Genomic DNA, 15,648 nt, shown 5'->3' with positions numbered 1-15,648 from the left:
TGCACAAGTTGTGTGGATGAAAAACACCTTAGAAGGTTATAAAGTTCATCTTAAAAATATTCTCATTAAATGTGATAATACAATTAGAAGTGACCAGGTGCAATATGTTTAATAAAGAATCTCATTCAACACTCAAGAACAAAACATATTGATATTAGACATCACTTTATACGAGATCATATAACTAATCATGATGTAATTATAGAGTTTATTCATACTAAACATCAACTAACTAATATTTTTACAAAGCCTTTAAGTGAAGAACAATTTGATTTCACTAGAAGAGAATTAGGAATGTTGATGTGTCCGAATGCATGAACTTATTAAATTTATTTTTTGGACTTTCTTGATTTAATGATCAATCACTTAATTGCTATGATGAGAATTTTACACGATTACATGCCTTAATAATATGTTGGAAATTATGTGTTTTGGATGCAAAACTTCCAAGATAATGAGCATGTTTTACCTTCATGATTGTATTTAAAAATCCATAGCAAAACCTTGTCCGAATGAATGAGTGTGTTAAATTTCACTTTCAGACTTTCTTGATCCTAATAATACATGATTTAGTATTTCTCTTCTAAACTTAATGTAGCTTTCATAAGCCTATGTCATATCAAGTTTATTTCATATCATTGATTTTTGACAAATGGAATCAATTAACAAATGCATCTCTCATAGATTTACCTTGTGAAAAATATTTTTTCGAGAAATGGATTTAATGAAATGATTCCTTATGAATTCTTTCTTGATGAAAGAAGATTTTTAAAATGAAGTATGATTTAATCTCTTATCATTTTAACTTCATTCAAGTAAGTTCATAATGGCTTTCCTCCTTCACTTATTGTTGAAAACCGACATGAACCTTTTTATGACATGAATCATTACCACACTTATACTTAAAATTTGCTTGAATTGTTCTCCTTTTTACCAGTGACAAAGGGGGAGAAATATGTGGTAAATTGATGATAGAATTGCTATAATTGCCATATTTTCATTATGTTAAGATATTAAAAACTTACATCATAATTTTACGATATTGATATCTTAAAATATATGGTAAATTAATGATAGAATTGCTATACACGTGAAATGTTTGCATTAATGAAAAGATATCTAGAGCTTACATCGTAATTTTACAATGTTGATATCTTGTCATGTAATGAAATGCTATGATTGCTATACACTTGAAATGTTTACATTATGTTAAGATATCAAGAGCTTACATCGTAATTTTACATGTTGATATATTACCATATGATGAATTGCTATGATTGCTATCTTTCATATTTGAAATGTAAGACGTGAAAATGAATGTCAAGCCTTAACATCATTTTCAGAGAGATACATCATGATAGGAATCATGATGGGAGTATTGATAAGGTTAAATGAACATAACTTATCAATATGTCTCTTGAATTCAAAGAATTTAAATTCAAGAATGACTTATCTCAAGTATGGCATATAGATAGGGGGAGTTAATGTTAACTCCGTCATCAATTGATTGTCATCATCAAAAAGGGGGAGATTGTTGAATCTCGGATTTTGATGATGAAGTCAATTGTCATTTGGTTATCTAATCCATATGTTGAGATAAGTGTGCAGGATTAACTATGATGACAGTAAGACATGCAGTAGATGTTGTTGCGCCGGAGTCAAGACCAAGATCACGTTGAGGGTTCGAGAGTTCAATGGAAGTCCGAACGGTCGTCAGAGGTTTTATGGGAATAAATCCGAGAAGTCCAGGAGCTTGCCAAAGAAGCTCGTCGGAACTCACCAAGAGGATTGTCACAAGTCCAGGAGTTTTCCGGAAGTCCGCTGGAGCATCACCGAGGGTTCGTCGGATGTTCGCCAGAAGCTCACCGGAAGAGGCGATTGACGCATCGGAACACGAGTTACAATATAAATGTCTTAAATGTCATAGTTAGCATGAAAATTAAGTTAGGAATGGAAGGTGATCCCATTAACTTAATCTGGGGCCAATTGGGCCCTTGACAAACCCAAATTGGGTCGAATGGATCAGCCCATTCGGACCCAGATTTCTTGGCCGGCGGTGGCACTCCCCAAAAGCTTGGTCTCCGAGCGAAGTCAGGCGGTGGTACCGCCCCTGTCAGGTAGTGGTTCCGCCTAAGCTTGGTCTCCGAGCAGTGTTAGGCGGTAGTACCGCCTAGTTTTGGCGGTGGTACCGCTAGGACCCCGAAAATCCGAGAGATGATACTTTTGAGCTCAAATTCAAACCAGTTGGGGCCCTATATAAACCCCACTCTTTCCTACATTAAAGGGCACCGAAAGCTTGCATTTATTTTGATAATTTGAGAGCTTAAAAGTGTTGTAAAAGGCTAGAAGTTCTTCTCCCTCTTTTCTTCTATGTTTTGATCATTCAAGAGAGGAGTGGAAATCTATAAGGGTTGTCTCCTAAGCCCGTCAAAAGGAATAAAGTTGTAAAAGGGTAGTTGGCCTTCGCCTACCTATTGAAGGAAGGCCTCTAGTGGACGTCGATGACCTCATCAGAGGAGGAAGCCAAAAGTGGATGTAGGTCAAGATTGACCGAACCACTCTAAATCTCGGTTTGCATTAACATTCTGCTCTCTATCTTAACTGCAAACTGCCTCTGTTGCTTTACTTCAGCTATACTTTTGTTTGATCTTAAGTTGAAGAACTTTCCGAAACGATTTTCATCGAAAATGCTTTCATCGTACAAACGTCATTTTAAACCAACGAAAGTTTTTCGCAGCACTAATTCACCCCCCACCCCCCTCTTAGTGCTCTTGATCCTTGATCCTAACACGGCTGACTCGCTCCTAGCAACCTCGACTTCTTCTTGGGTGTGCTCCTCTTCGAAGCATCCCTGGTGCTAGAACTCTCCAACCCCCGAGATGGTTACGTGGCGATCTTCTCTGTAAACAAAGAGTCAGTTGGTCAGCCACACCAGGAACAAAGTGAACGTTCCAAAAAGTAAAGGCAACTATACCCCTTGGGGCTAGGTTTAGTCCCGCTTCGACTAACCACTCCTCGGTCATTCTCCTAATTACCCAAGAGGAAGACAAAATCTCCCTTAAATGTTCCATGTTCTCGGTCTCTCCATAAAAAAAAAAACAGGGGAACATTGTTGATGGTTCGGGAAGTCCATCCAATGTTAAAACCCCACCCCCCAACTACAACTCACAAAAAAATAGCGAGTTTTCCACCCTTTGTTATTGGAGGGCACATTGCTGATCTTGAACCCACCGCAAGCAGTCAGGTAGTACCCTCCTTGCTCCTTGCATAGGCGAAAGCAAGCCAGGAAGAGTGTCCAGGTCGGCTTGATTCCCACCCCACGACACTCCCCGAGGAAAGACACTATGTAGCGCCAAGAGTTAGGCGCCACCTGGGACGATGAAATCCCCCACCTGCGGAGGCACTCCTTGATGATGAGATTCAGAGGAAACCGTAGCCCTGCCTCAAGGGCATCTGTGGTTAGCCCGAACCCATCGGGAAATAGGTCGTAGGGACGCTGACCAAGTGATGGAGCATGGAGCCCATAGTGCCTTAGGATATAGTAACGATCCTGAATCAGACCTAAGAGTTCCTCGGTCACCACCGAGTATATGTCGTGCCACGACCTCATTATCTCAAGGGCAGCAGAGGCCCTCGTGTCCTCCGAGGGCACGCCACCTAAGGATAAACTAATTACTTCTATCCTAGGGGTCCTAGAGGTTGACTCAAGGACCTCAGGAACCGACTGACCCAAGGAAGAAGAGAAAGAAGAGGAGGAAGATGAAGACATCCTGACCACGAAGTTTGGAGGAGAGATCCGAGGCGTAGAACAGGAGACTGGACAATGTTATAATGACCGCTCCAGAAGGAACTTACAAAGGAAGGACTCCTCCTTGAGGCAACATTTGGGCTCCCCGAGGGAAGAGATGATCACAACATTTAAACCTGCCATAACTCCCCGAATCTCCCCAGATTCGCCAACTTGGAGCTCCCACCAATGTCCGTTTGTGATAGGAAATTTCCCACCAGAACCTGCATGACCCCTAGGGTTACTCCGCTCGTTATGGCACGGGCATTGTGGCATGCACGTGTGTTGTGGCATGCGCAGCTCGGTCCGACGAGCAGTAACTCGCCAAATCAGTCCAACCTACGCCCGAGTTCAATCGCTCGGCCAACAGGTCCAGTCTTTGCCCGAGTCACACAACTCGATCCGTTGAGCAGCAACTTGCCAAATTAGTCCAACCTATGCTCAAGTTCAGTCGCTTGGCCAACAGGTCCAATCTTTGCCCGAGTCGTGCAGCTCGGCCCGCCGAGCAACAACTCACCAAATCAGTCCAACCTGCATCTGAGTTCAGTCGCTCGGCCAACAGGTCTAGTCTTTTCCCAAGTTACGTAACTCGGTCCACTGAGCAGCAACCCACCAAATCAATCCAATCTGCGCCCAAGTTCAGTCACTCGACCAACAAGTCTAATCTTTGCCCGAGTCGCATAGCTCGGTCCATCGAGCAACAACTTGCCAAATCAGTACAACCTGCACCCGAGTTCAGTCGATCGACCAACAAGTCCAGTCTTTGCCCGAATCACATAGCTCGGCCCGCCGAGTAGCAACTTGCCAAATCAGTCCAACCTATGCCGGAGTTCAATCACTCAGCCAACAGGTCTAGTCTTTGCCCGAGTCACGCAGCTCGGTCCGCCGAGCAGCAACTCGCCAAATCAATCCAATCTGCGCCCAAGTTCAGTCGTTCGGCCAACAAGTCTAATCTTTGCCCGAGTTGCGTAGCTCAATCCATCGAGCAGCAACTCGCCAAATCAATCCAACCTGCACCCAAGTGCAGTCGCTCAACCAACAAGTCTAGTCTTTGCTTGAGTCACGTAGCTCAGCCCACCAAGTAGCAACTCGCTAAATCAGTCCAACCTATGCTCGAGTTCAATCGCTCGACCAATAGGTCCAGTCTTTGCCCAAGTTGCGTAGCTCAGCCTACCGAGCAACAACTCGCCAAATCAGTCCAACCTGCACCCGAGTTCAGTCGCTCGGCCAATAGGTCCAATCTTTGCCCGAGTAATGCAGCTCGTTTCGTCGAGCAGCAACTTGCTAAATCAGTCCAACTTGCGCCCAAGTTCAGTCGCTCGGCCAACAGATACCGTCTTTGCCCGAGTTGCACAGCTAGGTCTGCTAAGCAACAACTCGCCAAATCAGTCCAACCTGCGCCCGAGTTCAATCGCTCAGCCAACAGGTCCAATCTTTGCCCGAGTCACACAGCTCGATCCGCCGAGCAGTAACTTTCCAAATTAGTCCAACCTGCGCTCAAGTTTAGTCGCTCGGCCAATAGGTCCAATCTTTGCCCAAGTCGTGGTAGGAAGACCCAATCTCCTACTGAAAATTCTCTTTCACCTTTGTGTTGATCATATTACTATTTCATCTTTGCTTGAGCTGTAGTGATATTATCTTTTAGCAACTTCAGCATTTTGTCTCTGTCTTGTAGTTCCCTGTCTACTTGTTCTACTTTAGAGGTGCCTAACACATATTTTGGGATCACAAGGGGAGGTTGGCCATATATAGCCTCATAGGGACTACTTTTTGTGGATGAATGATAAGTTGTATTATACCACCACTCGGCCCAGGAAAGCCACTTTGTCCACTATTTTGGTCGGTTACTACTGAAGCATCTGAGGTATGTCTTCAAGCACCTGTTTACCACTTTAGTCTGACCGTCGATTTGTGGGAGATACGCCGTACTCATTTTCAATTTAGTGCCTTGCATCTAGAATAACTCTATCCACAATCTGCTCATGAGGACCCTTTCACGATCACTGTGCAGCTCGGCCCGCCGAGCAACAACTCACCAAATCAGTCCAACCTTCATCCGAGTTCAGTTGCTCGGCCAACAGGTCTAGTCTTTTCCCAAGTCGTGCAACTCGGTCCGCTGAGCAGCACCCCGCCAAATCAGTCCAATCTGCGCCCAAGTTTAGTCACTCGGCCAATAGGTCTAGTCTTTGCCCGAGTTACGCAACTCGGTCCATCGAGCAGCAACCCGCCAAATCAGTCCAACCTATGCCGGAGTTCAGTCGCTCAGCCAACAAGTCCAGTCTTTGCCCGAGTCGCGCAGCTCGGTCCGCCGAGCAACAACTCGCCAAATCAGTCCAACTTGTACCTTAGTTCAGTCACTCGGCCAATAGGTCTAGTCTTTGCCGAAGTCGCGCAGCTTGATCTGCCGAGCAACAACTCGCCAAATCAGTCCAACCTACACCCGTGTTCAGTCGCTCGGCCAGTAGGTTCAGTCTTTGCCCAAGTCGCGCAGCTCGGTCCGTCGAGTAGCAACTCGCCAAATCAGTCCAACTTGCACCCAAGTTCAGTTGCTTGGCCAACAGGTTCAGTCTTTGCCCAAGTTGTGCAACTTGGTCTGCGAGCAGCAAGTCGCCAAATCAGTCCAACCTGCGTCCGAGTTCAATCGCTCGGCCAAGAGGTCCAGTCTTAGCCCGAGTCGCGTAGCTTGGTCCGTCGAGCAACAACTCGCCAAATCAATCCAACCTGTGCCCGAGTTCAGTCACTCGGCCAACAAGTCTAGTCTTGGCCCTAGCCACGCAACTCCGTCCACCAAGCAGCCGCTTGGCAGGATAGTTCAACCGCTGCCCGAGTCGAACAAAATGTTAGGCTGCTAGTGTTTCCACGAGCCACCGTTTCCATGAGCCAAGCATGCCCCTAGCCCTTTGCAAGAAATCCCGAGGCATGCCTCAGTAGGGGGGGAGAAATGATAAGGCATATTTTGGACCTCGACCATGTCATCAGCGAACATGAGCTCCTGAGACATGACCAGGCACCACGTCACACCCCTACAAATTCAGCACAAGGGGCCGCCTTCCTCCCACATCCAGCCCAAGCCCGCGCAAGAATGTGTTCACTCGGCAAGTCTCATCCCTAAAAGCTCAAGATGACGCCGTATGGTGTCGTTCCGCGCATACCGGACGGCGGTCGCACGAAGGAACGAACTCGCCACTCGAGGGCGAGGGGTCGGCACCTGGTCGGCACCTGGCCAAAAAGGGGAGAAAGAAAGAAAACAAACCACTGACTTAATCTACGAGGGGCCTAAGTCGGGAATCTCCTGACCCGAGTCTGTGTGCAGAAACACGGCCACCCCCGAGCCAGCTCAACCCCATACCGGAGACGTGGCCACCCCAACCTCGGATCCAGCTCGGCTTCGATGCTTCCTCCAACCTATCACGGATATTATTCTAAATAGGATGTTTGATATAATGCTTATATATGTCTGTGTCTTTTGGTTTGTTCATGCTTTGCACAATATTTAAAGGGACAGTCAAAGGCTTAACAGCCTCATTTTAGTTGGGTTTGGTGACCTTTTTTTGCTTGTAAATAAAGGTTGTGTTATGTGGATACTTGTGAGAGATATTTGGTCTATAGTGTACCATTTTAAACCTTTGTTATACAACTGTTCAGAGCTTTTAAAGTCTGTTTATAATTTATATTGTTTATGAAGTGTTTCCTGAAATATTTGCTTGTAGATCCCGAGTGAGGCGCTTTCTCTAACCCGTTTTCTCTTTTGTAGGTCCTAAGGGACTAAGGTTTCGGGGAGGCTGACCTTTAAGGACGGACACGCAAAGGTGCCGCACGACTTAGGCAAAACCAACTAAGTCCATGACAGATGGTATTAGAGCGGGAAAAGTACTCATAGAAACACTTGGTATGCAAATGTGGGGACCTAGTGGGGCTGTGTTGAGGGCAGTCAGCACGTGCGGTCATTTGGGGAAAATGGGCATGGAGATGTAAGGAAAAAGAGTTGCTCAGAGGAGTGGGCATCTGAGATTGACATTCAGAAGAATGCTTAGTCCTTCACGAAAAAAGCACCATGAGAACAAGCAAGCTTGGAAGAATGCGTAGCGCACAAAGGTTGGGATGGTTGAGTTCGAGCTTCGGCTTGACGTTGATAACTATACTTGATGGTGCTCAAGGCAAGTGAGGCGCTTGGTAAAGGATGAAACCATGCAAGGTGGGATGGGTTGCTAAGTGACTGAAAGAGTTGTGCAAAGCTCACAGAGGTGAGGGGAATTGCTAACCCGAAGAATTCGGTACTCATGCAAGGGCTTGTATGCGGACGATGGAATATTCGTAGCCATCCCAAGGTGACCGAAACTCGATGCCATGGAGTATTAGAACTTTCTCTTCGGCATGAGAAGGATACGTCCGGAGAAGACTGAAGTGTGTAGCAAGTTCAGCATGTTGTTAGGCCTTGAGTGATGCAGCGAGGGTTGTATTGACGTGGAGTCGCAACATAACAAGTACGTTTATAGGAGGCAGAACAATGCATAGTTTGTTCAGCAAGTCAGAGTAGCCCAAAGGGATGGTGGTCTACGAAACTTTCAAAGGGAAGGAAACGAAGATATATGTTGCTCCTATTAGGATCAAGAGCACTAAGAGAGGGGGGGAGGAGGTTGAATTAGTGCAGCGGAAAACTTTCGTTGGTTTAAAATGACATTTGTACGATGAAAGCATTTTCGATGAAAACCTTTTCGAAAAGTTCTTCAACTTAAGATTAAACAAAAGTATAGTTGAAGTAAAGCAACGGAGGTAGTTTGCAGTTAAGATAGAGAGCAAAATATAAATGCAAACTGAGATTTATAGTGGTTCGATCAATCTTGACCTACATCCACTTTTGGCCTCCTCCTCCGATGAGGTCACTGATGTCCACTAGAGGCCTTCCTTCAATAGGTGAAGGCTAACCACCCTTTTACAGCTTTACTCCTTTTGACGGGCTTAGGAGACAACCCTTACAAATTTTCACTCCTCTCTTGAATGATCAAAACTTAGAAGAAAAGAGGGAGAAGAACATCTAGCCTTTTACAACACTTTTAAGCTCTCAAACTGAGATTTATAGTGGTTCAATCAATCTTGACCTACATCCACTTTTGGCTTCCTCCTCCGATGAGGTCACTGATGTCCACTAGAGGCCTTCCTTCAATAGGTGAAGGCTAACCACCCTTTTACAGCTTTACTCCTTTTGACGGGCTTAGGAGACAACCCTTACAAATTTTCACTCCTCTCTTGAATGATCAAAACTTAGAAGAAAAGAGGGAGAAGAACATCTAACCTTTTACAACACTTTTAAGCTCTCAAATTCTCAGAATAAATTTAAGCTTTCGGTGCCCTTTCATGCAGGAAAGGGTGGAGTTTATATAGGCCCCCAACTAGTTTGAATTTGGAGCTCAAAAGTGTCATCTCCCGGATTTCTAGGGTCCTGGCGATACCACTGCCAAAACTGGGCGGTACTACCGCCTGACACTGCTCGGAGACTGAGCTCAGGTGGTACCATCGCCTGATAGGGGCGGTACCACCGCTTGACTTCACTCGGAGACCGAGCTTCTGGGCGGTGCCACCACCGGCTAGGAAATCTAGGTCCGAATGGGCTGATCTATTCGGCCCAATTTGGGTCTGTCAATGGCCCAATTGGCCCCAGATTAAGTTAATAGGATCACCTCCCATTCCTAACTTAATCTTCGTGCTAACTACAACATTTAAGACATTAATACTGTAACTCATGTTCCGGTGCGTCAATCGCTTCTTCTGGCGAGCTTCCAGCGAACATCCGACAAACCCTCGGCGATGCTTTGGCAGACTTTAGGCAAACTCCTGGACTTGCGACGATCCTCTTGGCGAGTTCCGACGAGCTTCTTTGGCAAGCTCTTGGACTTCTCAGATTTGTTCCCATAGAACCTCCGACGACCGTTCGGACTTCCGTCGAACTCTCGAACCCCCAACGTGATCTTAGTCTTGACCCCGACGTAACACCTGCTACATGTCTTACTGCCATCGTAGTTAATCCTACACACTTATCTCAACATATAGATTAGATAACCAAATGAAAATTGATTTCATCATCAAAATCCGAGATTCAATAGCTCCAACGGGATAGATAACCAGGAGGGATTAGTCCTAGCTCTCTAGAGGGAGAATCAGGTGCAATGGACCACACATGTTGAGGAGGAGTACCTCAAAAACAATAACTCCATGAAGCTCAATGGACCGAGTGAGCGGCGAGGAGTCATTGCATGATCTCGCTTGAGAGAATGCATTGGTAGAGGAGCAGAGCAACTTGGGTGTAAATTGGGCCAGCATAGAAGATGGAACATGCAGCAGAGACATAGAGCTTTCCTTGTACAGAGGTTAAGAATATGAACTCTTGTAGAGGCAAGAGCAGGATCATGTCATTCCATGGGCCCTTCACTCTGATGGAGCGGACTCATTTTGCATGGTGCCAAAGACGAAGGGAGCTTATGAGCACATGCACCTTTTCTCGGAGAAGCATTTGATGGAGGAACTAAGGCGACTCAACTTACGAAAGCGAAGTTGGGTTCAGAATGCCTTGGCACGGGGCAAGAGGACACGGAGGCGAGTACTCTTGAAGAATATGCTATAGTGTTGCCATGAAGGAAGCGGTGCGCAGCAGAGATTATGCTGGAAGGGGCAAAGGCTAAGGATCCAAACAATGGTGCACCATTTTTTGTGAAGTCGATAGGCTTCGGAGACTTTGGGAGCTACTAGGTGATGGACTATCCTAGAGTGGTGCTTCATCTAGGTGTGACCCAAGAGCGAGTGGATAAAGGTCGATTGCCAAAGGAGCGAACACAATCAAAAGTGGAAGAGGCCCTACGATATGTTGGCAGAGGCCACATATGGAGGGATCACAATCTGAGTTCATCCCACAATAATCAGAATGCAATGGAAATGTCACCAGGAGGCGACATGGTGCAGCGGATCGTAGTCGAATAGTTCATGGCAATGCGATGCACACGAATATAGTCCCGTGGGGGACTATATCATATGGAGGTATGATCAGGAGCTATAGGGAGCTCCACTTCGGTGAACAACACGACGGTAAGAAGGGCTATGGATTCAAGGAGTGAAGGTCATAGTACCACAGAGGCGGGACTTCCGTGAAGTCATCGATCCCTTACTCTCATGGAGGGAGAGCGCTTGGTCGTGAAAGGGGCTGAGAAGGTAGAGCATGTGAAGGCAAACTCCAAGCACCCAGACAAGGCTGAAGGGCAGAGGCCAAGGAAATTCGTAAGACCAGTGTCAACGAGCTTCTCATCAAAATAGCTGAAAGTGAAGGACTTCGGGTCATGCAATAGTGCACGACCAAGGAACGAAGTAGGCAGTATGGGGTGTTGTACCTTTGCTACTTAATGGAGTAGGCGACAGGATTGATGGAGAAGACGGTACAATCCCAGTGGCAACCAAATCTATTAGAGACTTACTCTAAGTTGGGGTGAAAAACTTCCTGCATTCTAGAAGTTCGATAATATTGAGAAGGTGAATCACAGTAACTAACTCGACGCAAGGAGTGCAAACACTTCAAGTACTTTAGAAGTGTGAGCAAAGAGCAGTCGAAGGCCAGTAACCAACTCGATGCATGGAGTACAACTCTCGAGGAGACGGACGAAGTCAAGTAACCTTTGCCTTCTCAACTCTTAAGAGAATGGGTGAAATCAAGTACCCCAATTCTCTTATCTAAATCTAGTAGAGGAGCTCTGCACAGGTTCAAAGACCCTTCGAAGATAATGGAAGACAATAGTTATCAAACCCTCACCAATGGTGATTAGTGCTATTGAGAGTAGATTATCCGCTTTATTTCCCAATAGAATGCTAATCAAAAGTGGAAGTGATGCGAATCTACTTGGAAGTGACAACTAAGTGAAAGAAGAGTCAATGGACAAATTTGGTGGAGGAAGGACCCAAAACTTTAAAAGTTTACAAGACGATGCTCGTTAAAGCTTCAACAAGCATCCACCCAATTCAAGTAGCAATAAAACATTTGGGAGACTGACACATAGAAAAGATGGTCTTTTTCTTTATCTAAAGGATCTATAGGAACCAATAGGGATTAACATAACTTAGCCAACCTCACACTAGAGTCAGAGTCATTGACGAGTTGAAGCAATATGGCGGATCAAAAGTTTGACTACTCAACAACAGTAGTAGAGAGCAGCTAGGAGCCAAGAGGCACATTGCAATTGGAGCAAAAGATTGAAGACTCAGCAAAGACAAAGAGTTGTAGTGTCGGCAAAGACTTTGATGATGACATCGAAGGAATAAGTGGGGGAGAATATCATAGACATTATTATAAACAGGATGTTTGATGTAATGCATATATATGTCTGTATCTTTTGGTTTGTTCATGCTTTGCACAACATGTAGAGGAACGATCGAAGGCTTAACAGCCCCATTTTAGTTGGGTTTGGTGGCCTTTTTAGGTTTGTAAATAAAGGTTGTGTCATGTGGATACTTATGAGAAATATTCGGTCTGTAGTGGACCATTTTGATCCTTTGTTGTGCAACCATTCAGAGCTTGTAAAGTCTGTTTGTAATTTACATTGTCTATGAAGTATTTCCTGAAATGTTTACTTGTGGATCCCGAGTGAGACGCTTTCTCTAACTTGTTTTCTCTTTTATAAGTCCTAAGGGACCATGAGAGGTTTCGAGGAGGCTGATATTTACGGACGGACACTCAAGGGTGCCGCACAACTTAAGCAAAACCAACTAAGTCCGTGACAAACCGATCGAAAGACGCACTCCTTAACGTCAGAAACTTCAAACATCATCTCGTGGATCAAGCCGTGCTGACTTCTCGAACGTGGCACGTGAGTTCATCAACAATTGTGATAAGCTGTGACAGTATCACTGCAATAAGCTTCAAATGTTTCGAAGAACGGGGGACCCCAAGGGTGGATCGAAGAGTCGAGCAATGACCGGCCGAGGATGTGCTACGTCACTGCTACAATCGCAGCCTCCACATGTTCGCCGCCGATTCTGGAGCTTCCGTAGTTGACATTGAAGTCTTGGAGGACCTTTGAGTCGCGAGGAGGCATCTTAAGACCACAAGACCGCCACTTACCTTCTCGATTTGACAACCAGTGCTTTATAGCTTGACCCACCTCCTCGTGGTGCTGTTGCTTAATTAAGAGCATACCCTTCCAAAGCATAGTGAGAGCTGTCATCGCCATGGAAGGAGACAGCGGCAGCAAATGCAACATGCCTCACCTCCTCATGGTCTCCTTCGCTGCCCAAGGCCACCTCAATCCACTGCTCCGCCTCGCCAAGCGCATCGCCGCCAACGGCCTCCTCGTCACCCTCTGCTCCACCGACGACATCCGCCACCGGATCTCCTCCTTCACCGCCAACGCCGCCCTTGGCGACCCCACGCCCGTCGGCCGTGGCTTCATCCGCTTCTAGTTCTTCTCCGACAGCCTGGCCGTCGACGACCCCCGCCGCGGCGACCTCGATTTCCTCATGCCCCTCCTCCGAGCGACCGGCCCGCCGGCCCTCGCTGACCTCATCCGCCGCCATGTGGACGCCGGTCGCCCGGTGTCCTGCGTCGTGAACAACCCCTTCTTGCCATGGGTGCTCGACGTGGCCGCCGACTTGGGCATCCCCAGCGGCGTCCTCTGGGTTCAGTCCTGCGCCGTCTTCACCACCTACTACTGCTACTACCACTCCCTGGTCAAGTTCCCCACCGAGGACAACCCCAACGTCACGGTGAATCTGCCGGGCTTACCTCCCCTGAAGGCGCAGGAGCTCCCTAGCTTCCTCCTCCCGTCCTCCCCATACAAGGTGCTGGCGAAGGTGATCCTGGAGCAGTTCGCCAACATCTCAAAGGCGTCGTGGGTGTTAGCCAACTCCTTCGAGGAGCTCGAGCACGAGGCCATCGACGCCATCTCCCACCGGCTACCCCTCATACCCGTGGGGCCTCTCGTGGAGCCGGACCACAAGTCGCAGTCCTCCAACATCCGGAGCGACATCTTCAAGGCAGGCGACTGCATGGAGTGGCTGGAGACGCAGGCGCCGCTCTCCGTCGTGTACGTGTCGGTGGGTAGCGTGGTCGTGCTGAGCAAGGAGGAGATGGAGGAGCTGGCCTGGGGGCTCAAGGACTGCGGCCGGCCCTTCCTATGGGTGGTGCGCAGCGACGCGCAGGCGCTGCTCCCGGAGGGCTTCATCGAGGCGGCCGCCGAACCGGGGCTGGTGGTGGCGTGGAGCCCGCAGGATCGCGTGCTCGCCCACCCGGCCATCACATGCTTCGTGACACACTGCGGCTGGAACTCCACGCTCGAGGCGCTGACGGCCGGCGTGCCGGTGGTGACGTACCCACAGTGGGGGGACCAGGTGCCGGGCTCGAAGTTCCTGGTGGAGGTGTACGGCGTCGGGGTGCGGCTGCGTGCTCCGGCGGCGCGGGAGGAGGTGGAGCGTTGCGTGGACGCGGTGACGCGGGGTGAGGGGGCGGAGGCGATCAGGGGGAGGGCGGCGGAGTGGAGGGAGGCGGCGACCAAGGCGGTGGCGGAGGGCGGCTCGTCGGATCGCCACATCCAAGCCTTTGTGGACGAGATCCGGAAGAGAGCCCCCGGTGGCGGCCATGTCGACAGCTATGGCACGATTTGAGCTTTCACTGGGTAGCGAACGACAAATGGGAAACAAAACACGTGGATACCACACCACACAAAAGCCGATGTGCACGAGACGACCCATGCGTGCTGTCTGGTTTTTTTACCTTCATCAAAACTAGTGATCGTGGTCGAAATCGGAAGTGTTAGGCCAAGAGGAGGTGACCATAGAGAACTAAGCAGATGGCGTGACGTTACCTCTGACCATGTCACCCCTAAGATTTTCTCATGGGTGATTCAGTCGGCCGGCACAGCCTTTTGTCCCGTTCCCAAGCCTAATCGATTGGGTCGAAGGATGATTTGGTGTGCTATAGATAGTATTATTTATATGCTATTATTAAATAAATATAAATATTATATTTATATAAATAATCCAATAAAAATATGTTATCTAGAAATAAGACTTCAAATGCTTTTCAATGGTCTCCATCTTATTTGGTGAAGCCTTCTCGCATGGCAATGACATATTCCCTATCACAAAAATCTTGAGTTGTGATAATAGAGATGTGCCATCTATGTTTCTCATGACTTGTTGGCTGATCTATCTTCTTCAATTAGGCTGCTTTCAATCAAACACGAGTTATTATCGAGTGAAGAGGACCCATATTCCTGTTTCAAAACAAGACTTTTCCGATACAATACAATATATTCAATCAAACAATCAAGCAACCTTCATTTGTCCTGTATACTAAATGCACCATTAATATTGAATTTAATCCAATCGGTTAGAGAATCTTGCTAGTAAATTTGGAGAGTAGACTTTTTTTTTTTTTTTTTTGCCTTCACGGTCTAGTGTAGTTTTGTTGTCGATCATGAGAGCAATAGTTTTATAAATGATAGAAAAGAATTAGTTTTGATCCCCTTTATACACAATCAAATCAAACTTTTTGGATCAACCAAGGGCCATAGACAATTAAGGATGCCCTTATGGTATGAAATGTTTGGTGTTATGTATCACATGCCATCCAAATTATCCATCAACAAGTTGGACAAGGTCTGTCGCAAGACATGTTTCGTAGTTCATACTATACTTGATCGTAAATGAGGATTAAAAAATTTTAATATTGAAACGATATGATACATACAATAAGCTTACTTCAACTAAAAATATTAAAAGATATTATACTACAACATGTCATTTTGGTATTCTCCAAAAATTTCTTGGGGTTGAGAATATATTGAGCGAACCTATTCCATTTGATCATCAAACGAGTTTGATATCCA

General features: G+C 46.7%; 1 protein-coding gene across 1 annotated transcript; it reads left to right on the top strand.

Moving 5' to 3' along the window:
- Positions 1 to 12,924: 12,924 nt before the first annotated feature.
- On the top strand, positions 12,925 to 14,844 carry LOC135642740 (gallate 1-beta-glucosyltransferase 84A24-like). The gene has a single exon (XM_065159137.1). The coding sequence runs from the start codon at positions 13,280 to 13,282 to the stop codon at positions 14,420 to 14,422; it is 1,143 nt and encodes a 380-aa protein (XP_065015209.1). The 5' UTR covers positions 12,925 to 13,279; the 3' UTR covers positions 14,423 to 14,844.
- The last annotated feature ends 804 nt before the right edge of the window (positions 14,845 to 15,648 follow it).

The sequence above is a fragment of the Musa acuminata genome, chromosome BXJ3-7, assembly GCF_036884655.1.
Source record: "Musa acuminata AAA Group cultivar baxijiao chromosome BXJ3-7, Cavendish_Baxijiao_AAA, whole genome shotgun sequence".
NCBI lineage: Eukaryota > Viridiplantae > Streptophyta > Magnoliopsida > Zingiberales > Musaceae > Musa > Musa acuminata.
This window is presented reverse-complemented; position numbering and strand designations above follow the sequence as displayed.

Bases quoted from the DNA above. Each gene is read 5' to 3' on its own strand.
- LOC135642740 (XM_065159137.1), top strand. From the start codon at position 13,280: ATGCCCCTCCTCCGAGCGACCGGCCCGCCGGCCCTCGCTGACCTCATC.